The sequence below is a fragment of the Colias croceus genome, chromosome 2, assembly GCF_905220415.1.
Source record: "Colias croceus chromosome 2, ilColCroc2.1".
NCBI lineage: Eukaryota > Metazoa > Arthropoda > Insecta > Lepidoptera > Pieridae > Colias > Colias croceus.
Window position 1 is genome coordinate 4,151,365 of NC_059538.1, and position 25,499 is coordinate 4,176,863.

The following is a 25,499-nucleotide window of genomic DNA, read 5'->3' on the forward strand; positions in this document are numbered from 1 at the left end:
CTTTACTTATACATTTAATTTAATTTTCAAGACATGTGTTGTTACTAATAATAAAATAAGAAACCTATGTGGCTACTTGCTAAAAATATTACATACGCTACCTAGAACTTTATACAAAATGCCGTAGTGGAAGTAGGTACCGTTAGTCTAAAATCAACCAGAACATTGCTGTCAATGCGTAAAAAATAAAATTGTCTTGAACAGATCGGTAAAAAGAATTAGAAAGTCGATATCTAATATTGACACAGGTTGGTTTCCCTTTACTGATTATTATTGCACAATAATGGACTTTGTATGATGCAACAAGCAAGCACAGGTGTGTACATAAAACATAATAAAGGTAACACAACCGAATTAGTAGACCCGCATTCCATTTTTTTCCACAATAATTTCTACATTCCAATTCAGGCAAATTGAATTAAGAAATAAAGAGGAGATTGACTCTCCATCTTATCTGTTATAGAAAAATTAAAAATATTCATCTCAGTAACTGACTAAATTTTTTATTAAGCCGTATAAAAATCCACCCATCATCTATTCAGATTCGAGCTTTGGCAATTAACCTCTTAAACTTTTCCACAGTCCTAAAGAATTATAACTAAGTACCAACTTCTACTGACTGCCCATTTGACATTTACGTAGCAATTTAACTGTTGGAAAGCACGGATTTTTATATTATTATTATAAACATCTAACAGTTTTATATTTTAAATAAATAAGCATTTATATACATTTTCCGTTGCAATTTTAATTCAAAAATTCTTAGCTGACCTTTCCACAACACTGACGTTCTGTGCCCAATTAAGTCAAAATGGTATTTAATGCCAAACGCGATCTATTTTGAAAGCCATGAAAATCTCAATTAGTTGACTCAACAGCAATTAATTTACTAATGGAAATCCGGGTGACGAGATCGAACGCGTAAGCCATTATCCTGATTTATTAGCATCGAATCTCCCTTGCCGAATGAGCCAAATGACCTGACGCGACGGTCCAATCTTTCCCCGGAGGCAAATAATTATCTCTTCACGAGTACCCCTCTACTCTGTTATATTACCACTCACCCTCGGACTAAGTGTCGCTTAACTCCAGAATACTATGTGCCGCCCCTGCAGCAGCCGATTTAAACTTAATTAATGGTTAATTTATTGGGATAAGCCGATCAGACGATAGCACGCAACGGTTCAGAGATTTTGGATTACGCATGAACGCGTATAATATCATGTCGGACCGTGGCTCCATAAACATATTTTACCCTACTGTTAGTCTGTTAGTAATACAGTACATATTATTATAAATTATAATATTTATCCTTTCAGTTCACATTTAGCTAAATTTATCAATCATCCAACCATATAATTTAATTAAAAATATTGCAAGAAATTAAATTAAATTAATTTAATTATAATTATAAAATTTAATTATAAAAATATAATATTTTAATTATAAAAATTAAATTAATTATTAAATAGGTACTATATTAGAGTAATAATTTCATTTAAAAACTAGGTAACTACCACGAAAAATAATAAAGTTAAAGTGAAATAACAAATTATTTCACTTTAACAATTTTAAGAGAAGCAATCAAGTAGCCGAATTTAGCCCATCTGTCATAAAACCTGACCTTTTGCTTATTGATTTCAGATTTCAGAAATTAAGATTTCATAGATTTCAACAGTTTCTAGGTCATGCAATGGAGGTTCGGTAAAGGAATAGGCGGAAGAATATTATGCTATAACTATAGGTGATTTTATTGCGCAGCTCAATTATCTCTACGTTTTTGGACATATTGATAATTAAAATTAATATCTAAAATTAACAGTTTATGTAGGTATTTAAATAGTTGTCTTCAATTTAGGTAAAATCCTTTTAAATTTGGATTTCGTGTGTTGACACAAGAAACAATGACCACAACGTTAAAGTACTAAATAAGTCAATAGTATACTTTCTATCCGAAAGTCATTTACAGGCGTGGCACGTGTTCATGACGAATCTAACGGCTTTTTCACACCAACCCAACACGTGATAGGCAATCTTCTATTACGATTATTGACATAAATCTTAAATAATATCTACATGTAATTAAATAACATACAATTAGATATGTAGGTATGTCATCATTTAAAGAACTTACTACACTACTCATTTTAAACTGCTCTCATGCTTCCACGGAACATACAGGTAATAATATGTAAATTTTTCTATTACTCTCATAATAACTGTTCTACAATAGTATCGCATGTCCACAAGTTACAGTGCGATTTAATACGACATACATTACAACATCGCTTAATCCAACACGATAAGCCAATCTAGGCTATCTAGTTATTGTAGCTATAGGTAATGCAATTAAGAACCACTGTTTTTAGAATATTTCGCTTGGAATGAAAGTAGATATACTTAGATTACTCATCCAAATATCCCAAGCTTGTCTATAAGTTGTAATGCGCGTACACACAATGTATTGCAAACGTGTCTTACATGTTTATAGGCTTTCAACGATTTCTTCTTGTTTTAAAGCATTTTAAAGGAAACAAGACGACACTCGCATCAAGGCTACCGCGTTTTACAAATAGCGAAAAATTTAAATCAGGCTCTACACTTTAACAATGCAGGATGTAAACCAGATTTGACGTAGGTATCTAAGGCGTGTCTTAGTTGTTATTTTTTTTTTTTATGTGGATTAGTTAATTAATCACAACAATAAATACTTACGAAAATCTTAAGACAATGTGTGTATCAAGATTCTGGAACAATAAAAATCATTATTCAAGCCCAAATTATATTTTACAGTTCACCTCCGCCACGATGTCATTGACACGTACAATGAATATACTTTTCTCAGGATTTCTTCAATCCATAGCGACCATAGCTATACACATTGTTAGCATATGCAAAAATAATAATTTAAATAGCTCAATAAACTAGGTAGTTAATCCTATTGACGCGTGCTATTTAATGCTAAAATAAATATTGAACCTACTATAAACTACAAAGTGACTACAACCACGCACTAATGATCGGCTTCATTGGACATACTATCACTAAATACCTATTGGCCCGTAATAATTTACCCACTTGTTCGACTTTATAATTGCTATGTTAATTCAATTCTTCGTATTGCATTTATGTTTTGTCATTTATATTCACGCATTCTTTACAGATACGTTTCACTTTTCTGTAGCTATTCAAATCCAGGCTTTACTGTACGTACCTATTACAAAATACAAACCTGATTGCAAAATAAGACATGTATTAAAAACTTTTATTTTGTAGTGCCATCAAAAGCTACTTGTAATGTCTTTTTTTATTTTAGAAGGAAGTTTGCTGTGTAATTTTGAGTAAATTTAAACAAATGATTAGTTTTATAAATAATAAATATAAAAATGTATATTGTTCACTTTACAACTACCCACCTACATAGCTACATAATAATTTAACTTAATCGCTGTTGAAAATCCTACCTAGTTTTAAATAAGATAAGGAACAATGTATTTGTTATAATTAACCAAGTGGACTATAAAAATCGGTAATTATTTAATATTTCCCACTAAGGTGTCACTGTCACGTGTCACCATTTCTCTCGGGACCCTAAACTAGAAAGCGAATCGATCAAGCCGTGCCTGGTGAATCGTAACTCGGTAGAAAACCACAGACAGCCTGGTATAATTTTCACTACATCCAAAGATTCTACGCCTTTACGAAATAAAAAAAAATGTTAAGCTTATCCCTCTATATTGAAGATGATAGATGGAAATTGATGATTAAAAAGTTGATCATTCATCTATTATTCCTTTGGAAATCATTCAGTAACGTAATATTGTATACCTACTACTTTATTATTCAGTAACGTAATGTAAGTACTAAACATCAATAATTGAAAATTTATGAAAAAAAAATGTTTGTGTTCTAGCCTCTAGGTAGGTATAAGTATTTCCAATAAGATTTCATAGGAAAAAATACTAAAAAAGATGATTGTATGATTATAGATATGAATAAAACAACATTCTGAACGAGAGCTTATTACCTAGCTTATAATATCTCCTATGGGATAGGTAACTATCAAAGATAAATTATTGTAGGTAGGTTGGTATTATTGATTATAGTTGTTAACTATAGCTATAATAGTTGTTAACTATAGCTCCCACACTATCTTATTTTGTCCATTTGTTGCTTTTGTAGCTTTCATACAATTAAAGAGATTAATTTATATTTAAGTAGGTAGTTATCTTCTATTTAATCGTCGTCGTCGCATAAACATAATATTTTATAAGATCGGATAAAGTAACGTCGTTGGAAGAAGTGCATTTTTGTGAACGAATGAATTACGTAATTTGACTTTCTATGTACGCAATAGAAACTAAAAAAGTAAAAATAAAAAAGCGATATGAGTTAGGTGCGTACCTACTACTTATATACCTTACTATACAGTCTATACTATACATATGTTACACTAAGATGTTACATATATTATATATTATTAAATTTCTTTATAATTATATTAATAACGGCATTCCCACACATTATAACATTACATAGGTATTAACTCAATGCATAATAACAGCTTATTTCTGTACTTATCATAATTTATAAGATGAAGACAAGTTGACCAATCACACAATCTTAATAAAAATGAATCGCAAAATGCGTTGGTAAGCGCATAACTCGAGAACGGCTGAACCGATTTCGATAATTCTTTTTTTATTATATTCCTTGAAGTACGAGGATGGTTCTTATGTATAGAAAACGTAAACAAGTACCACGGGCGAAGCCGGGGCAGACCGCTAGTCTATACAAATATTATAAAGAGGAAAGGTTTGATTTTTTGTTTGTTTGTTTGTATGAATTGAATAGGCTCCGAAACTACTTGGCAGATTTGAAAAATTCTTTCACCATTCGAAAGCTACATTATCCACGAGTAACATAGGCTAGGTTTTATCCCTGAAATCCCACGGGAACGGGAACTATGCGGGTTTTTCTTTGAAAACGCGGGCGAAGCCGCGGGCGGAAAGCTAGTCTTATATATAAAAAAACCGGCCAAGTGCGAGTCGGGCTCGCGCACAAAGGGTTCCGTAGCAGCAAATATAATAAATTACAGTTAAATCAACCTATCTCAAAAACTATAAGAGATACTTTGATCAAACCAAAAATCGTTGAAAGAGTTAATTAGCATGCATCACCTCTATTTTTTTTAGAATTTTATACCCCGTAGTTATAAAAATAGAGGGGGGGGGACATACTTTTTACGACTTTGAGAGCTGATATCTCAAAAACCGTTCACTTTAAGAAAAATGTTTTTTAGAAAACTTTATATCATTTTAAAAGACCTTTCCATTGATACCCCACACGGGTATGTACATCGAAAAAAAAAATTTCATCCCTCAGTTACATGTATGGGGGGCCCCACCCCCAATTCTTTTTTTTACTATTTAGTGTCATATTTTTGTAGCGGTTCATACAACACATATTCCCATCAAATTTCATCACTGTAGTACTTATAGTTTCCGAGTAAATCGGCTGTGACAGACGGACAGACGGACAGACGGACAGACGGACATGACGAAACTATAAGGGTTCCGTTTTTGCCATTTTGGCTACGGAACCCTAAAAATGAATCGCAAAATGTGTTGGTAAGCGCATAACTCGAGAACGGCTGAACCGATTTCGATAATTCTTTTTTTATTATATTCCTTGAAGTACGAGGATGGTTCTTATGTAGAGAAAACGTTAATATGTACCACGGGCGAAGCCGGGGCGGACCGCTAGTTTAATAATAATAATTGTGATTGCACGCGCCACGATTCACGAACATACAATCGAATCATTGTATCTACCTATGTACCTAGTTACCTACCTACTAGTTTATCGTATTGCGTATAGCGAATATATGAGATGAATCATTGTTCATTCAAGTTAAACAGCGTACGAGTTTTTGAAAGTACCTAGGTATAACTTTAAGTACCTAATTCGTAGTGTACATTGGTAACTCTATCATTTTTAAATCACTGCATCATCTCTATATTAAAAATGTGCAAATAGGTAGGTAGTTAGTGTACCTATCAATCTTATCCATTAGTTAAGTGTGCATTAGCTAAGTACCTAGCATGATAATTTATTGTTTAATGTTACCTAGGTATCTAACTACCGGCTACCCATTCATAAAAAAATAATGCTACACAAATATTTTATTTGTTTATAAACATTGATATGATGAAGGAGAGAGCTTTACCACTCTAGGCAGCTACCTACCTACCTACCTGCCAAAGGCAAGATTTTGGATTTTGAACCTAATAAAAGCTTAACTCTGTAAGTATAAGTTAAGTCAAAAATGTTATACAATTTATGATCAATATTTTATACACAAGTGTAAAAGCTTTGTTACCAAATATTCGACATCACTTGATTGTTGACCTTTATTACTCATCTCTACCTTCGTTGGTGTCATACCTAGCTACCTACCAAAACCACCGCCAAAACTGCTTTAACGTAGATCGCCTTGAATAACTTTACAATAATAAACACTTGCATAATGCATTTGTTTATATTCAAACAATCATTTGTTTGAATATATAGGTACTTAAAAATATTTGTTTTATTCGCAAACATTCGTAAAAATAAACTTACCACATCTATCCACCCAACCTTCTACACGGCATGGGTATTGGATCACCAAATTTGTTTTTTCGCTCATCTTTTCACATTCACAGTCACTATATAAATATTAACAGTACCAAAAAAGACACCATCAATAGCAAATCATGCATCGCCGTTATAAAGTTCGCATAGGTACACTGCAATTTCCTTTAGTGCTGAATAATATCTAGCATCTACCCAATGCACTTAAATCTGTTGAACATAAACAAACCCTCAACTCCTAATAACACTACAAACTTTCACAAAATTATTATTATAAACAAAAAAACTAAAGAAACTGATAAAAAGAACCGAGCGTTGAGATTATGACGTATTAGTATATTCAATTAAGTTTCACTTTTACTCGTTGTACATAGTTTAATTACTTTCGTTTGAGTGATTAACAAATAACATTATTATTTAATTTATTGTAATAATATTTTATCCTTATAAATTTTTTAAATAAGTTATGACAGGCCTAACGCATTTGTAAATATAATTACTTAGTTACCTACAATATATTCTACCCCCAATGATTAAAAAATAAATTTTAATAGTTTATTAACTATTTGCAGTAAGAAACTCTTAAAACAATACAATACAATTATTTTTATTTTTGTTTATAAACGCACACGTGATTGATACACTTTTCCAACATTATACACAGTCACCACGTAAACAACTGACAAAAAACTGAATTGTGATTCGTCAATTGACGCTGAACGACACACTGCGAAGAACAAATCACGAATGTCGGAATGTATCCGCGCGTAGCGAGAATTGCCGAGCATCGGATCTATTCACGATTTTAACTCAACAATGTCTGAGAGAAATAGCTCTATGCAACGTCTCTATCATCCCGTATTGACCCTCCCTTTTATTACTGGCAGAGTTATCACTACATGCGCGCGCACATTTGAAATTTCATACAAAATTATCTGAAATTATTTAAATATAGTATGTGGAAAACAAAACATTAGTGAAATGCTATAATAAAACTTTCCATCTTCATAGAAAATATTATTTTTCTTTGCGATTGCTGTAGGAATTAGGACACGGACATGGTCTAGACTCTAGACTCTAGACTAGAGTAAAATCCATTATTAAAATAATAGGTCATGAAGGTAGACTGTTTTCTTAAAGTACCTATAATAAGAAAACCTACTTTTAGTTTCATGTATTTAAACAATATTTTATTAAATACTAGCTTACCGCCCGCGACTTCGCCCGCTTTGTCTAAAACCTAAAAAATTATACTAAAACCTTCCTCTTGAATCACTCTATCTATTAAAAAAAACACATCTAAATCCGTTGCGTAGTTTTAAAGATTTAAGCATACAAATGGACATAGGGACATTGTTTTACTACGTAGTGATTGAGTACCAGGCATATAAAAAACCTAATAACCAAATACAGAACTTGGTCTTATTTAAATTATTACTAAAAAACATCGGCTAATTACAAGGCTAATTAATAAGGAAATTTGAGGAAAAGGAAATTGGTAAAAATATGAAATTTGAATTACCATTTCGGATCTAAGATTATCTGTGTAAGATTAGAACGTGTGTATTGTTCATGTACCTATTTAGTTAACATTTAGGTGTGTCTTATTTCAATGAATGGCATCATACAATTTTGAAATAATACAGTAAATATTATTTTAAAATATTTATCGTTACAAAAACAAAAAATGATAGTCTTTTTTAAGAATTTTACGTTATTGAAGTGAAACTACTCGGGATTGGAAAAAAATTAGTGTAACATTTTTTCGTTACGCGTGAAATTTTTCCGTTACGCGCCATCTAATGTTCAAAGAGATTACATTTATTTGTTTTTGTTAAAGTTAAATCTTAGTTAAATACACATACCATGTGAATAATAACTGTGATAATAACAGTATATTATTTTTTTCGTGCATAGATATATTAAACGTAGCACCAAGAAGCTTATATCTACTTTCACACCTAACTTGGCAAGTTGATGTGAAAGGGATGAAGGAACAACCAGGCGTCATTCAAGGTCATACCTTCCCGTGACTTGTCAACGTTCATAGTGCAATCTCCAGTGTACTATATATTTAAGCTTCTTGCGTAGCACCAAGAAGCTTATATCTAATACACTGGAGATTGCACTATGACCAATAACTTGTAACAAGAAAATATGATCTAGAATGACGTCAGTCATGTTTTTTGTCTCTTTCTGTTGAGTGACCACGCTGGTTTGTAAATTCAGGATTTTTCAAAATAGAAAAAACTAAAAATCATGGTCTATAAATAATAACGACAAAGGTATATTTTTAACAGTATTTATATTATAATATTATGGTCATACTTTATAGGTACATAAAATTTTAATTGGTATAGAATGATAGTTTTAAACAACTTTTGGCTACAAAGCTTGGATATGAACCGATATATAGCATTAACATCCTTTGTAAATAGAGGAAAGTTGTGATTTCCATCAGATGCTGTTTACCAAATTGTAAGCTACTCAGATCTTCTTTTGAAACGCGTTGCTTCCACTGGTCAATTTCCAGCCAAAATCATCAAAGAAAAACTGTTTAGCGGCCTTGCACAAATTTCAGCTAACTTTACAAAGTTTATTTTTCAAAAGGTATTTTTTTCTGGGTCGTAATCCTCAGTAACCTTGATTTTACTTTTTGGAAAGCTGAAATACGTAAAACAAAAAAATATAAGGTAAGTTAAAAAAGTATAAATTTCAATGTAAAAACGAACAATCTTATAACTGCATGTGAGTGCAATACCGATGTCGTGTGTTGTTTCATTACTAGTAACAATCTTTAAAATGGTGTTCTAAATTTTCATCATAATATTGTTATAACAATATATTCTCCTCGCTATCCATAAAAACTCGTCATCATGGTTACCTTACTTGTTAAATTTGTTTATTGAAAACTTGTTGAAAAATGATAAAGTATTGGGGAAATAACAAATTTACCATGACTGCTTACTAAAATGATGCTAAATTAGATTTTCTTGTTACACGTCAATGTTCATACCGAAATCTCCAGTGTATTAGATCTACGCTTCTTGCGTAGCACACAAAGATATTGTTAAGCCCGGCATTCACTACACGCACCGCGAGCCGAGCCCCGAGCCGTACCAATCCGTGGACAAATCCGTCATCGCCCACACACTACACGTCTATCACCTTCTATCACTCTCCGTCTCCAGACGGCGAGCGCCGCGCCGAGCCGCGAGCCGCGCACAACTACACATACACACGCAGATTTGTCCGCGGACTTGTCGCCAGCTACAAATCCAGCGGATGGGTGCGCCTGTGAATGGTACCCATAATAGTACAACATTGAACTTCGAAATTTATTATTATAGCAACATTTATCTAACTTCAGACGGGTTCAGGGTAATCGTTGATCGTTCACACTTCAGTGCATTGTCAAATGTCAAATAGAGAAAATCTTTGTTGAATGAAAATTCTTAAGTTTTGTGCTCGTTAATCGCTGTTATTGAAACAAATTTTACAGTTCAAGATGGCTCTAAAAGCTCTAGTTGGACAAAGTAAGTACTATAAGTATTATGATATATTTTAATATGACCAAGAAGCTTAGGTTTATGACTGATCTTTACGAAACCGTAACTCTAGCCCACCTATCTTTTATCGATGACTAATATTTTTAGTCAATAATAAATAATAGTGTATATGGAATAATTGTAAAATCAACTAATGGTTAACGGGTGAGAAAAATAAATTCCTGTTTCCCTATAGTAGAATATGACAATCAGAAATCACATTCCAAAATGATTAACTTTTCGTAGTTTTATCATCATTAACGAGTAATATTAACAGATACATTCATCATTCCATAATAATTATTATAAACTAAATCTGTAAATAAATAGTGAAATAAAAAAATAAAACGTCGCTAAAGTTGACCTAGGTGTCTGTTATTGATTTTCTTGTCACTTCACAGTGGGGTGGGAACGGGGTGAGAAAACGTCATACATTGCGGTCATACTACTTACTGCCCACTTTATAACTATTTTTATAACTTAAATGCAAAATGCCATCATGTTTACTCAATAATTTTAAGCTTTAGCTTATTTTCGTAATAAAAGTAACTATAACTAGGTTTAAATATTTTTTTTTTGTTTTATTTGCAAACTTGGATACATAATTGGCTATAAACTGCGCAGTATTATTAAAACCAGAAAAATAAATGATCACTGTAGGATTTTGATGAAACAGAATTTTCTAGTTAAGAAAGAAATATTAGAAGATTTTAAAAGTTATTTTAAGATGCTTGTCATAGATATAAGACGTATGTAGATAGTATAGAAGACTTTATGAAAGGTTTTATCTTGATAATTATGTAAAAAAAAATATAAGTCTATGTAAATCTATGTAATTAACTAATTATGTATGCTAGATCTTTAAACCTATGGAATTAATCTAAATTTGACTGTGATGCATTATTATATTAGATAAAGCCGGAGCAGGTCACTACTCACTAGTAATCTACAATATACAATAGGTCTAATGCATTTAATAACCCTGGTTTTATTGTAGAGCTAATAAAAACAATCAATTTTACAGAGATTATGAATGAAGTCATTCGGTACCGGCCCAAAGGTAAAGAAAATCAGAAAGTGGAATGGAGGATCCTTATTGTGGATCAGCTGTCTATGAGGATGGTGTCTGCTTGCTGCAAAATGCATGACATTTCCGCCGAGGGGATTACATGTATGTTGTTTTCTTTTTATTATTGTCACAATTTCATTATAGATGTCTTTTAAATAGCAATTGACTCAGCATATTTGCTTTTAATAGAGAAACCTTATTGGCTGATAAATATCAAAATTGGTTAGTGAAAAAAGCAAACAATAGATTCTTTAGGTAAAAATAAGTTACTAGGTCAGTGCTAGCAGTGTTTGTCAAGGCAGAGATTTTTAGTATTGTTCTGAAATTTTGTTTAGCTATAGTGTAGAATATGTATACCAATCTATGAAAACAAAATGTTGGCATAGTATTTTGTAACAAAGTATCAAAATGATGTTTAATTAAAAATATATTATTAAATATATCTATGGTACTGAACCTTGTATGTTTCAGTGGTGGAAGATATTCATAAGAAGAGAGAACCACTCTACACAATGGATGGAATTTATTTAATCACTCCATCTGAAAAGTCAGTACATGCTCTTATCAATGACTTCTCGATAGGCAATCGTATTATGTACAAGGCTGCACATGTGTTTTTCACTGAAGGTAATATTTTAAAGTTATTATCCATAACAAAAAAATTGCTATAGTACATACACATTACAGTGATACACACATTATCCATTTATTCACATATCATAATTCATAGTTATTTATTATTTATTTACATTTATTAGCTTGATATTTAGTTGCATTTTCAATTTTATTTTACTTTTACTTACAGCTTGTCCTGATGTACTATTTGATGAATTATCCCGTAGTCGTGTAGCTAAATATATCAAAACATTAAAGGAAATCAACATAGCTTACATACCGTATGAACAACAGGTTTGTTCTTTCAGTTTTGCTTGCCCTCTCAGTATTTCACCGAGTAGAATTTATATGTTATTACGAATTACTATGTATACCATAAAACTATTTTGAGATTCCATTATTACTTTACACGCTGCTCTAAACTAGTGTGTCCTGAGGAATTGTTCAACGAACTATGCAAGTCTTCTGCTGCAAGAAAAATTAAAACATTGAAGGAAATCAACATCGCCTTTTTACCTTATGAGAGCCAGGTGATATGTTTGTGAAAATAGATGGTTCATTTTATTTCAGGCCAATGTATTATTAAATATTTAACAGACGATTTATTTCCTGTTTGGTTCTCTGTCTATAAGCCTCAATATTAAAGGTCTTTTAAGTAGAAAAATTATGTATTTAATTATCTAAAAAAAAATTAAGCTAATCCAAATAATATGATGATTTCTATTAAGTACACTTTATTAAAAAATTTCAAGATATCCTTCTTTACATGTTGTTTCAATTATAGGTGTTCTCGCTGGACTCTCCGGAAACCTTCCAATGCATGTACAACCCAGCGCTCACCCAAACTCGCAATGCCAACATGGAGCGTATTGCAGAACAAATCGCTACGCTTTGCGCAACGCTTGGGGAATATCCGTCGGTGCGATATCGCAGGTAATTCACCAACTTTCTGATATTGTTCAAACTGATAATTAATTTGTCTTAAATATTAAATTAATAAGTTTCACTTCACAACTTCAATGCAGTAACTTTAAAAAATTTTAATACATTTTGTTACTTATACTATTTATTTTTATGTTTGATATGATTTTAGTTGATGCCATAATATCTTTTTCAGCGACTGGGAGCGAAATGTGGAATTAGCACAGCTTATTCAACAAAAGCTTGATGCTTACAAGGTATGCCATTTTTTTGTATTCAAATAAATCTATGAAATGCATGCTTAAAGTGCGAATGATATCATAATCCGTAACATTTTATCATTTCCGATACCATATTTAATAAAGTATTACAATTTCCTATAAAATATTATGTTATAACTTCCATTTATATATATTTATCAGGCTGACGAGCCAACCATGGGTGAAGGTCCGGAGAAAGCACGGTCTCAGCTGTTGGTTTTGGATCGCGGGTTCGATTGCGTGTCCCCACTCTTGCATGAGCTCACCCTGCAGGCCATGGCCTATGATCTGCTGCCCATTGAGAATGATGTCTACAGGTTTGTTGACTTGCTTTTTACTAGCTTTGACATTCTATGGCATGGGGATTGGGGATAAACATTTGTTGAACATTTCCAAATCTACATAACAATTCACATTATTTAATTTAATAAAGTCAATTTATTCATACAATGTTAATGGGACATTTTCAATAAATCGTTAATATGAAAGTCTCAAATTCACTAATATCCAAGATTCTAAAAATTATTATAATATACCACAAAATTCGTAAACAATCTCATAATTTCTGAATTGATTATACATACAAAATAAATAAAGTCTAAATTTAAAAATTAATTATTATTAACTGATATATAATGTTATTTAAAGATATGAAGCATCAGCCGGGAGCATGAAGGAAGTGTTGTTGGATGAAAACGACGAGCTCTGGGTGGAGCTGCGCCATCAGCACATTGCTGTTGTGTCCACGTCAGTCACCAAGAATTTGAAGAAATTCACTGAGTCCAAGCGCATGGGAGGAGGTATGTTTTTAATTTATTCTTGATATTTAACATTAAAGATTAGAAATAGATAGCATTGAGCTTATAGTTGGTATGTGATAGCAATGTGTGCTCATATATTTCTTGTTAAAAGTTCATCATTTAAATTGCAACTTTTTGCAATTTCCTCACGCAAAATGTTTAAAAGATGTAATAGTTATTACTTATTATATTGGAGGAATATGTTAATCTTTTCCTCCATCTCTCAAACATTTTATTTAATTAACAGTGTTTTGAAAGCACATTATATTATACTAAGGCCTATTTTTCACGTAATACGCTCGCTGCTTTTGTCGTGCGTCGAGTTTTGATTGTTTATGCTCAAATTCCTTGCAAACGTAAATTGACGAAATTGTGCGCATTACGTGCGAACTACGTAAACAAAAGGCTACAATATAAACTATCCATACATAATTAAATTTATTATCACTACAATTTCTGTATAAAAAATTATCCCATTCAGGTGACAAACAATCTATGCGAGATCTATCACTCATGATCAAGAAGATGCCCCAGTACCAGAAGGAGCTATCGAAGTACGCTACTCATCTGCGCCTTGCTGAAGATTGCATGAAGGCATACCAGGGATATGTCGACAAACTCTGCAAAGTTGAACAGGTAAAAATTATTTAAATACAAGTGAAGTTGCAAAAATACAATTAATAAAGTATTTGTTGTTAGTACGTTAGTAGATAGATTTTAGAAATGTTATATCAAAAATTCTATAATATCTTATTTTGTATTGGAATAGTTAGTTTATTAATACTAATAATTTCAAACTTAATTAATAATTTCTTAGTTTATTAATACAAAATCTATGTTAAGGATCTTGCAATGGGTACTGATGCCGAGGGAGAGAAAATTAAAGACCACATGAGGAGCATTGTTCCAGTTCTTTTGGATCAGGTACAGTTAAAATATATCATATTTATTAACACTTCATAGTTACCAAACTTACATACTTTTGTCATATAGTTTTTCTTATATGAGCGTATACACACACAATAGTTTTAAACATAAGGTGTATGGTGTGTGTCACGAAATAAGGTGTTAATTTAAATAAGTATTTTATATAAAGCTGCTCAGACATTTTAGGCCACCTTTTAATATGCGATTGTGACTAGTTGTAGTTACGGTATTAATTTCTCATAGCTCTAAACTTTCTGCTACATGCTTATTTAGTGATCACCTTTTTAATTGAAAAAAAAAATCGGTGGAAGTTGTCCATTCATAATATGTTCAGCATATTTTGTTCACCATTTTTAATAATAATAAATAATAATAATTTCACAGTCCGTCAAGAACTACGACAAGATGCGTATAATAGCGCTGTACATAATGTCGAAGAATGGCATCTCGGAGGAGAATCTCAACAAGCTGGTTACGCACGCGCAGCTAGAACCATCTGATAAGCAAGCCCTGCTGAATCTGGCCAACCTCGGCTTGAATGTTGTTGTAGATGTTAGTATATACCATATTTTTATTACATTTTTCATTTGGGATGGTTACCTAGGCATTTATTTTAGTTATTTTTTTTTAATGATATTATAGTGGGTCGTAAAGTTTAAATCATTTTTCATGTTTCATACGAAAATAATGATTATATTTTCGAATGTGATTTTTCATATGGGAATTTGTAGTAGATGTTAAAAAAAAAACTTACAGTTATGTCAAATAAAAATTGTGACAATAACCTTATAAATGCTTAATTGATAAAACACCATAACATATTTTGTTATTTTTTTTTAGGGCAACAGGAAAAAGCAATATCAAGTGCCACGGAAGGAGAGGATCACCGAACAAACTTATCAGATGTCCCGATGGACACCTGTTATTAAAGTAAGAATTTTTTTTGCCAAAAATATGTAGCATGTATATATATATATATTTTTTTTTGAAACAGTTATCATATTTTAATAATTGCCACAACAGTTGTTAGTTTGTTGTTATACATTATGTAGTAATTTCAATCAAAGATCTATAGAGGCTTGCACTTCACTTTAACATAACTTTTTTGCGATATTTTTATAGGACATAATGGAGGACGCTATTGATGATAAGCTGGATCAACGTCACTTCCCATTCCTGGCCGGTCGCGCTCAAACTTCCGGCTACCAAGCTCCAACGAGGTAAATAATATTATGAAATCTGATATTGCATTAAAAAAACGTATTTTAGTGTGTATTTATTTAAGTATAAATATTTTACGTATGAATTGTATGTTCTTTTTGCTCTTTAGCGTCCGTTACGGCCACTGGCACAAGGATAAAGCTCAACAGACCATCAAGAATGTACCTCGATTGATCGTATTTGTGGTTGGAGGTAAGTCACTTAACAAAGCAGTAATAAGGGTTTATTCTATTACACTCCATGTATTGTATTATTCAAACTCGTTAAATAAAATGCTGTTTATCGAGAAATATAAATTTTTTTTATAAAAAAAATCATCAAAATCCGTTTGTTGACGTGAGGTGACTTGACATGTTTCCTACATTTAGTTCTTGGATATGTCGTTTTCATCACGATCTCTTTATAGATAAACAAGTGATAACTGCGTTAAAAACTACCGACTTCAAACTTGCACTTACAACATTTACAAATACAGAAAAAATGCTCATAAAATAAAAACTACTGAGCCTATCCGAATAAGAATTTTATGGGACCAATTCGACACCATCCCGCATCGAACAAAAAAAGAATCACGTAAATCGCTTCAGAAACCTCGGAGTAATCGGTGTACATACATAAAAAAACCATACCGGCCGAATTGATAACCTTATATATACCTATATATGATACTTCCAGGTGTGTGTTTCTCGGAGGTACGTTGCGCGTACGAAGTCACGGCGGCACTCAAGAACTGGGAGGTGATCATCGGCTCCTCCCACATTCTCACCCCGGACAACTTCCTCTCGGACCTCAGCTCTCTCACGGCTTAAACATTGACCTCTATATATCTTTGGTTTTTCCTTCAAACCTCCCGATTTATTCACCGTTAGATTGGGTTTCGTTTAACGCGTTTTGAGGGTACTTTGAAAAGTACAATCGTGTCTTAATTGCCTATGATTTGTGATTTTATTCACACGAAATTAAGTATTATAATTATATCGAGATGGGGTGTGACATCTAACTTTTCCTTATTATTATATAGATTATATTAAAAGACAATGTATAAAATGTTTATTTTATTAATACTATAATTTATGTTACATGTTATAAGTTTTAAAAGTGTTGCTGTTAAATGTATAAATTTAAATTTGATTAAAGCATTGGTCAGTGTGTACTTTATAGTATTCATATTTAGTACCTACCTTACTCTAGTTAAAATCATTTAAGTATTGCTATATAAAATTAAATTTAAATGAAAAATCAGGTTACCCATATTGCAATTATTTTTGTAACATTTTTTTTTATTCACGTTTGTTTCAGTTATATATCAAATAACCAATGCATTTATTTGAACTAAAATGTCCCAAAATTATAAACTTTTCTTCCTTAAAGTAGCATATGTCGTTATTAGAATAATTCAGATAGCGTCTAGAACAAATGAATGTATGTACTAGTACTTATTGTTATAATTCGTATCAGAACTCGCTTTGATGTTTAAGATAAATAAATTACCGTTTTAGCTGTATGGGATGTTAAAAAAAATATTGTTTGATTAATTTAAAGGAAATTATGTTGAAATTTTTCTCATTGAGTCATATTATTGCTATCTTTCAAGATATTATTATGAATTTAATCAAGTAAACATATTTATAATAACAACATGTTCAACTACCTATATATTTTATTATTTATTATGAATTTGAGCTAATCTACATCAATTGTTTACATTCCGCAGTAGAATATATCATTATAATAAATTAATCACATGACTTTAATCAACGTTATATCTCTTATATAAATAAGTCAGTTTCTCTCGGTAGTGTTAAATTATTTAATATTAACAAATAGTAATAAACCTTTGACCTATATTTAGCACATAGAATGTGTTTTATGGTTTTATCTATATACTTATGTAGTTATGTATTTAGTGTAGTCGGTTTTACTACAACGAAGTCATAAAACACTTGGCTTTTTGGCATATATTGATGCTACGGTATTTTTAAAACCTGGACAGATCATTGTCGACCTTTTCTGATTTTCACATATTTACGACTATACTAGATATATAAAAGATATACACACATAGTGATAAACAGCTATATTATAGATAATAGCTACAATCGGTATATGCGAGGGGAAAAGCGATGGGTCAGATTACAAATTTCTCTATAATTCGGTCAATACAAATTTATCATGTGAACTCCACTTGACCCATGGTTCTTAGCTTCGTTTTAGTTATTAAAGATTTGTGCAATTATGTAGAAATATGCATATTAATTGTATTGTCAGTATTCATCTGTTAACAGTTTTATTAAATTATTCTTAACCATTATCATCGTTTTATTTATGTACCATTGATAAGGCTTCAATTTGATCAAATGACTTCAGTGAAGATGTTGGCGACCTAGGGGTAAGGGTTATCATTTTGTTTAATAATAGTGTTAATAGTACACATTAGTTAGTTGGGCTTCAGAGAGAGAACGCGTCATGGCTAAAGAACTTATTATTTTGGCATATTCTGGTGGATTAGACACCAGCTGCATTTTAAAATGGTAAATTTAAATTAATTTTGGTTCGGTTAAAAAAAAGGCTATGAAAAGTATTTACTTTAAAATAATTTTCTTTAAGTATCTATACGTATAGTTTAATAATTTTATGAAAAATTACACAGGTTAATTCAGAAAAACTACGACGTCGTTTGTTATATGGCAGACATTGGCCAAGATGAAGACTTCGCTCAAGCTAAAAAGAAAGCTATGTTAATTGGTGCGAAAGACGTAAGATGTTTTTTTTTTATTTTTTTTTAATTCTTTCTATTTAAGCAATAAATATGAATAAAAAACATTTAAAAGTACATAATTTAATAATTATTTTATTTTTTCTTGTCTTTTATAAGGTGATTGTAGAAGATTTACGCAAACAATTTGTCAGCGATTACATGCTACCAGCAATTCAAATGGGATTAGTTTATGAAAGTCGTTACTACTTGGGAACGTCTCTAGCCCGTCCCTGCATCTCAGTCGGCATTGTAAACACTGCAAAGAGATTAGGAGCTAAGTAAGTTTTTACTTACAATAACTTAAAATTGCCTTAAAATTTTGTTGAAGCAAACATGAACATGTTTACGATTATTTACAGGTATATTTCCCATGGTGCGACTGGAAAGGGGAACGACCAAGTCAGATTCGAGTTGAGTGTTTATTCTCTCTGGCCTGAGGGAAAAGTAAGTCGGGATCGCAATTCTTAAATAATTTTAAATAGATTATGAATACTTTGCAAAGATACACAAGTTTCACGGGCAATTTTTATGTTATTATTTATTAGGTAATTGCTCCATGGCGCCTTCCTGAATTCTTCAATAGATTCCAAGGACGTAAAGATTTGCTTGAATTCGCCAAACAAGAGAATATTCCTGTTTCTGCAACGCCCAAAGAACCATGGTCCACAGACGAGAATATCATGCATATCAGGTTATAATTATGTTATTTTATCCATTATTATTATTCAGTAAATTATAAAAATTATTTGAATAAAATCGCATTCAAATAATATCATAAAAAATGTGTAAGTGCAAATTAAAATTCATTTACTTTTGCATAATATAGGCGTACTTATCTACGTATTAGATTATTATAGCAAGCCAAGCCCCACAAATCAAATAAATCAAATACTTTCTATTAAAAAAATGTATGATATTTTAAAAATTTAAACGTTCGTTGCAAAACGGCGCGGGCGTGGGGCGCCACCGAGCCCGCGGTCGAAATCACAGTCGAAATCAGTTCGAATGCTGTCTCATTGTGATCATTTCTGATTCGCAGATCGATCTTCTTTTGTATTCCTTATATTTTTCAAATATATAAGCATTAAAGCCAAAAATGAAATTAATACATTCCACACATTTTCTTCGTCTTATTGCGAAATCTGTTTCGAGTGAATAGTAATTTTTATTTTATTTACTTTTTTAGCTATGAATCGGGAGTCCTGGAAGATCCAGCCGCAATACCTCCAAAGGGGATTTATAAGATGACTCGAGATCTTCAACAAGCTGAAGATTACCCCAGCGTCATTGATATCACTTTTGATAAAGGTTATATCGATATTAATAATTAAAAAAAGTAGTTACTTGAAAACCTCTGTCGTTTTTAAAACATTTTATGGTAAAGTTTGAACAATTTGTAAGTTTGTTTGTAGGAAGTAATCTCTAGTACTGCCGAGTGGATTTAGAAAATTTAAATTCACGCTAGAAATTTATTGCAATATACATACGAGTATTTCTTCAAGCTACAATCATTTAGAGTAATCAATATGAAATTATTTATGGCTTATTTTGTAGGATTGCCTGTATCTATCAACATTCCAAGCGGACAACAGAAGGCTTTATTCATTAATGATCCCCTTAAAATTGTTGAAACTTTGAATAAATTGGGAGGACAGCATGGTGTAGGTCGTATAGACATTGTAGAAAACAGATTTCTTGGACTTAAGGTAATCAAATCGGTTTTGAAATTGTATATATATATATAGGATTTTTCTATGTACTACTAATATTTGATAAATTCAAGAAATAAGTAACATATTTATAAAAATGGATATTCCCTGAGATATGCATAATTTAATTGCAGCGATCTTATATCTTTTAAACATTATATTCACAAGAACAACCAGTTTCAATGGAAATATTCCCCTTTTATCTACATCTATCGATTTTATATAAATAAAAAAGTGGATAAGTGTTAAAATGTTCACATGATATTTCCTTCTTACAGTCTAGAGGCCTATATGAAACTCCAGCTGGAACAATTTTGCATGCGGCGCACCTAGATTTAGAAGCTTTTGCTTTGGATAAGGAAGTTCTAAGGTTACATTCAATACATTTGTATCATGTATGAATTAAATTTTTTCACCTATCTAAAATCTAAACCATTTATATAAGTAACATTATATTTACATTGCAGACTTAAGAAATACCTTCAAGATAAAATGGCTGATTTTGTTTACAATGGCTTTTGGTTTTCTCCAGAGGCCACTTATACCAAAAAGTGCTTAGAGATGTCTCAGGAATCAGTGAATGGAACAGTCACAATACAAATTTATAAAGGAAATTGTAAGCATCATTTATAGTATAAATTTCATATCATAACTATATTTTTTTAAGTTCTTTTCAAGATTATTAAAAGTGAGATGAGTATCATAATGTAGAGTCGAAAAATTCTTCTTTACGCGCCGGCTATGATGTATGAGATTCGAATTAAAGGGGGACGGTTTATTCGTCTGGTATATATGGGTAAAAGCAATCATGATTCATGAATCAAAACGATAGGCCAGATTATATTATACAATCAATATTGTATTTTAAAACGACAATTTATATCAGACTTGATCGCTCAAATGTATAAGGGTCAACTCACACCAAAAGAGCATCGAAGCGGAGCGCAGTTTCCGTGTCATATGAATTTTAACTTTATTGTCATTACTATAAAACTTATTATCGCCTGAGAAACTCAAGCCCGCGGCGCCGCTGGAATTCCGCGGAATTCCAGTGGCGCCGCGGGCATCCGCGCGACTCGTTCGAGTTTCTCATGCGATAATAAGTATTATAGTAATGAAAATAAGGTTAAAATTCATATGGCACTGAAACTGCGCTCCGCTTCGCTGCGCTTCGACGCTCTTTTGGTGTGAGTTGACTCAGACGGGCAATCACCTAACTTTCGTATTGCCATCCTTGAGCGTGAACGTTTCTATACCTTTAAAAACATGGAAACGTTTCGAAGCCTATAAAAAGGAAAAGGAACGGTCTCCTTTAAAGACTTATGTAGGTAACTACTATATGGGAGTTCGATGTTTTTTTATTTATCTTTTTTTTTTATATTTCAGTAACAATTTTAGCAAGAAAAAGTCCTACAAGCTTATACAACAAGGATCTTGTATCCATGGATATTGCTGGAGGATTCTCGCCTGAAGATAGCACTGGATTTATCAATATTAATGCGATACGTTTAAAGGAGTACGCACGATTTGTAAATAATACTAAAAATTAAATAAATCTTATGTATTTACATACATTATTTATTTTTCTTCCTTCATTTCCACTGTGATTTTCACATAAAAAAGACTTAAAACATAGATATTAAGAAGTAATGAAATTGATAAAGATCTTGACAACACGAATTTCGCGACCACAGCGACCAAGTCCGCGACCACAACCGCGACATAACTTTATTAAAAAACTTATCTGTGGTTAAATTTTACATCGCCTCTTGAATTGCCTCTTGATCGCCTGTATTCCAAGTGTCAAAGTCAGATGAGAATTGAGATGTCTGAAGTACATGTCAATTGTCAAAGTCACAAACACAGCAAGTAGGTACTAGGAGTAGTAGGTAGGCATTAGGTAGGTTATAGTTACCTATAGGATAGGTTGGGATAGGTATTAGAAATTTTGTTTGTTGTTGTATGGTTTTACCGTGTTTAAATAAAAAAAAAAATAAGTAAAAGTCCCAAGTAGTACATTCATTTATCAAATTTATACAACCATTGAATATAAAAATGCATCGTAATTTACCCCAGAACAAGGAAGCTTTACTTAAATCATACACAACTCGGTTGAAAGAAGATGTTAAAAGTATGCTTGAAAATTTCGAAGGTAATACATATTAGTATTAGTAGTTTTTTGTACAATTTTACAGTTTGTTATTGTAAAGTTGTTTAATTCAATTGAATGTGTAGTGTCAATAGTTTAATAATTTACAAATCTAATTTTATGTTACAGAAATAATTAAACTTGCAAAAGGTGACAATGAATCTCAATTAAATAGAATGACACAAATTGAACAAGACACATTTGAAATGCAAGTGAGAGCTGCGAATATTGGTATAGTATTTATTATTTAAAATGTAAATCATTTGGTGGCCCATCATTTCATTATCTGTACTCATCATAAGTTGAATGAATGAATTTTGGTAGACCAAAATCCATATCTAAGGCTTTTCTTATAAGTTGCATCTGAAGTAATGCGAACAAAAAGGTTTATTTTGTAAAATGTATATTTAGTTAAATATACATTTTAAAAATAAACCTTCTAGGTAGTTACCTGTGGCCCATGGTTTTACTCACATTGCTCTGCAGTCTGCATATGCTCTTAGTGTGATGATAAGGTTACACCTTTCTCGATAAATAAGACTACCTAACATTAGCCAGTTCACCAAACAACCAAAAAATTTTTTCAGCTTTATAATATTAGATAGTATAAATTAATTGGGTATTATATTATATTTCAGTGCGTGCAGGAGAGTCACTAATGAAACTTGTGTCAGATATCAAACAATATCTAATATTAAATGATTTTCCATCTGTGAATGAAGCAATAACCCAAAATTCAAAACTGTTTAGAACAAAACAACAAGAATGTGATCAGAAACTCATGTCACTAAGAGATGACATCGCTGCAGACTTGTATGACTTAGAAGATGAATACTTTACCAGTATATACAAGTGAATGATAGTATAATTGAAGTATTTTGTATTTATTAGAATAAATTAATTAAGTTATTTTTAGGAAAGTAAAAGTTTTCATCTATCTTTATTATAATCTTTCCTCCTGCATTTTCAAAGAAAAACCCCGCATAGTTTCCGTCGCATTTATAATATGAGTACATAGTAGGATAGGATACCAGCTGTTCTATGCGGTTTACCCGCAGACAAACCTATTACATTGTAAAAATTTTAATGTGGATCCTTATTTCATCTTGTATTAATATACCCTATGTTCATTAGGGGTAATGTAGGATTCTAATGATAACTTCTCGATGAAAATAAAGCTAATTATTTTCAGTAATAAAACAATTGACCTTTTAATTTTTGTGATTCTTTTTTATAGTTTCATACCACATATAGAATATTTTTTTTTTAATTTTTAATAATTTGTGGTATTGATGCAAATCACATGTTTCTTCATGAAAAAGATACAAAATTATATTGTATTTCGTTTATTCAGGGTCACTAAAAATGGAACCGTTTATTTCAACAAATTTTCTTTGACTAATAACAATAATTAATTAAACCATGTGCAGTTTAGTTTGTACTGAACATGTAATGAGGTCCATCCTTGGGATACTGCTTCTCAGTGACTGGTCTACCAAATTTATAGTCTTCCAAGTAGAAGAAGAGGGCAAAGAAACCGGTCATGCAACCCAAGAACCAACACCACTGCTCCCACACAGGGATCCTTGGCTTCATACTAGGGTCATAGCGATCTTCACCAAATAATTCTGCTGTAGCATGGAACTGAAAAAATTATACTTAACATTAAAATAGGTAAAATGACTTTCGTTTTTTTACCTATAAAGCTGCTATAAAAGTAATTCATTTGCAAAAGAATTAATACAATACAAATAATGTGTTTGGTTATATTACTACTTATTATGCGACAATCCATATAAATATTAGGAATAAGTTGATGAATATTATATTCTAATTATGAACACTGCCTAAAGATAATAGAATAAAATACATACGGGCTCATTAAAGTTCCTCTTCAAATCTGGCAAATCATACGGGTAATGGGGATCTTTCGAATCGGTACCGATGTCGGGAAGTTTAGGATAGTCTCCATAACCCATTTCTTCCGGATAAGGTTGGTATTCTTCAGGTAACAATCCATACTTCTTTGCGGCTGCGTCTCTTTCTGCCTGAGACTTGGGAAATGGACCAGGCTTGTATTGATAATTCCAATCTAAAATTGTTACGTCATAACAGTAAAATAACAAATACAAAATCTAAAAGAAAAATGTAATGTCAGAGAATTCTTACGGTTTCGAGTAGCATTGCAGAGTATCCCTACTGATTTACGAACTACATTTGGTTTCAGCAATAATGCTTTTTTAAATAAAGAAGCCATTGAGCTTTATTTTTTCGGAGGTTGTGGTTCCGGGTTCGGATGACAGAACTCACGAAAACTGTCAAAACTCAGCTGTTGAAATTCGAATGCTCCCAAGAATCCTCGCACCACATTTGCACAGAGTGTGTATAATTACGCAGATTGCATTAGTTTTTTTTTTGTCACCACTCACTCATGTCACCGTGATGTCACCACTCACAGTGCCAATTACCACTCACACTCTATTTGCTAGGTAATTACCGCTCAGGCTGCCGCGGCCGGTAACCGAAAACATTTAAAATTCTATCCAATATTAAAAATGCTAAAATACTCTGTCTGCCCGTCTGTCTATCTATCTTTCAAGATGAAATTTGGTACAGAGATGGGACAAAAACAGGAACGAAAATTATGCGGATTAGTACGTGGGCAAAATCTAGTATCATGGGTTCGATTTGAAATCCTTCGCATCTTCGTATTATGGTGGGTACAGACCAACCCAACGAACGCCCAACGATGGATATTTATCGTTCGCTAGCGTTGGCTTCCGCACGCTCGTTAATACATCCAAATACATTTAGTGCTTGAACGAACGTTCGTTGGCACTTGATTCCGGTTCTTTATATAATATATATAATTAAATTCTACTCGTA

The 25,499-nt window shown here is 31.9% G+C and overlaps 5 protein-coding genes across 6 annotated transcripts in view; 3 read left to right on the forward strand and 2 right to left on the reverse strand.

Moving 5' to 3' along the window:
- LOC123705726 (ras GTPase-activating protein raskol) overlaps positions 1–6,780 on the reverse strand; it is a 114,401-nt gene extending 107,621 nt beyond the window's left edge. The window contains exon 1 of the mRNA XM_045654705.1: positions 6,625–6,780. Within this exon, the coding sequence (XP_045510661.1) occupies positions 6,625–6,691 (67 nt within the window). The 5' untranslated portion in view covers positions 6,692–6,780. The remainder of the gene's footprint in view (positions 1–6,624) is intronic.
- A 3,260-nt stretch (positions 6,781–10,040) lies between these two features.
- LOC123702222 (protein ROP) lies at positions 10,041–18,306 on the forward strand. 2 transcript variants are annotated; one of them, XM_045649911.1, is made up of 15 exons: positions 10,041–10,172; positions 11,209–11,355; positions 11,725–11,880; positions 12,059–12,162; positions 12,653–12,801; positions 12,986–13,046; positions 13,212–13,366; positions 13,698–13,849; positions 14,331–14,485; positions 14,693–14,773; positions 15,161–15,328; positions 15,617–15,706; positions 15,899–15,996; positions 16,107–16,189; positions 16,673–18,306. In XM_045649911.1, exons 1-15 carry the CDS (start codon positions 10,145–10,147, stop codon positions 16,804–16,806), a joined length of 1,761 nt encoding a protein of 586 aa, XP_045505867.1. In that variant the 5' UTR covers positions 10,041–10,144; the 3' UTR covers positions 16,807–18,306. The 2 variants fall into 2 exon arrangements, with proteins under 2 accessions (XP_045505867.1, XP_045505875.1); XM_045649919.1 differs by lacking the exon at positions 12,059–12,162 and adding an exon at positions 12,295–12,398.
- A 114-nt stretch (positions 18,307–18,420) lies between these two features.
- LOC123702233 (argininosuccinate synthase) lies at positions 18,421–22,036 on the forward strand. Its single transcript, XM_045649930.1, has 10 exons — positions 18,421–18,528; positions 18,648–18,753; positions 18,873–19,033; positions 19,115–19,199; positions 19,301–19,446; positions 19,942–20,063; positions 20,310–20,461; positions 20,743–20,834; positions 20,932–21,080; positions 21,851–22,036. Exons 1-10 carry the CDS (start codon positions 18,464–18,466, stop codon positions 22,012–22,014), a joined length of 1,242 nt encoding a protein of 413 aa, XP_045505886.1. The 5' UTR covers positions 18,421–18,463; the 3' UTR covers positions 22,015–22,036.
- A 362-nt stretch (positions 22,037–22,398) lies between these two features.
- Positions 22,399–23,556, forward strand: LOC123704273 (mediator of RNA polymerase II transcription subunit 22). Its single transcript, XM_045652585.1, has 3 exons — positions 22,399–22,616; positions 22,743–22,844; positions 23,252–23,556. The coding sequence occupies exons 1-3, from the start codon at positions 22,520–22,522 to the stop codon at positions 23,467–23,469; spliced, it is 417 nt and encodes a 138-aa protein (XP_045508541.1). The 5' UTR covers positions 22,399–22,519; the 3' UTR covers positions 23,470–23,556.
- Positions 23,557–23,943: 387 nt separating this feature from the next.
- On the reverse strand, positions 23,944–24,958 carry LOC123704267 (NADH dehydrogenase [ubiquinone] 1 beta subcomplex subunit 8, mitochondrial). Its single transcript, XM_045652578.1, has 3 exons — positions 24,783–24,958; positions 24,488–24,705; positions 23,944–24,257 (listed from the first exon to the last, which is right to left on the reverse strand). Exons 1-3 carry the CDS (start codon positions 24,868–24,870, stop codon positions 24,045–24,047), a joined length of 519 nt encoding a protein of 172 aa, XP_045508534.1. The 5' UTR covers positions 24,871–24,958; the 3' UTR covers positions 23,944–24,044.
- Between the last annotated feature and the right edge of the window lie 541 nt (positions 24,959–25,499).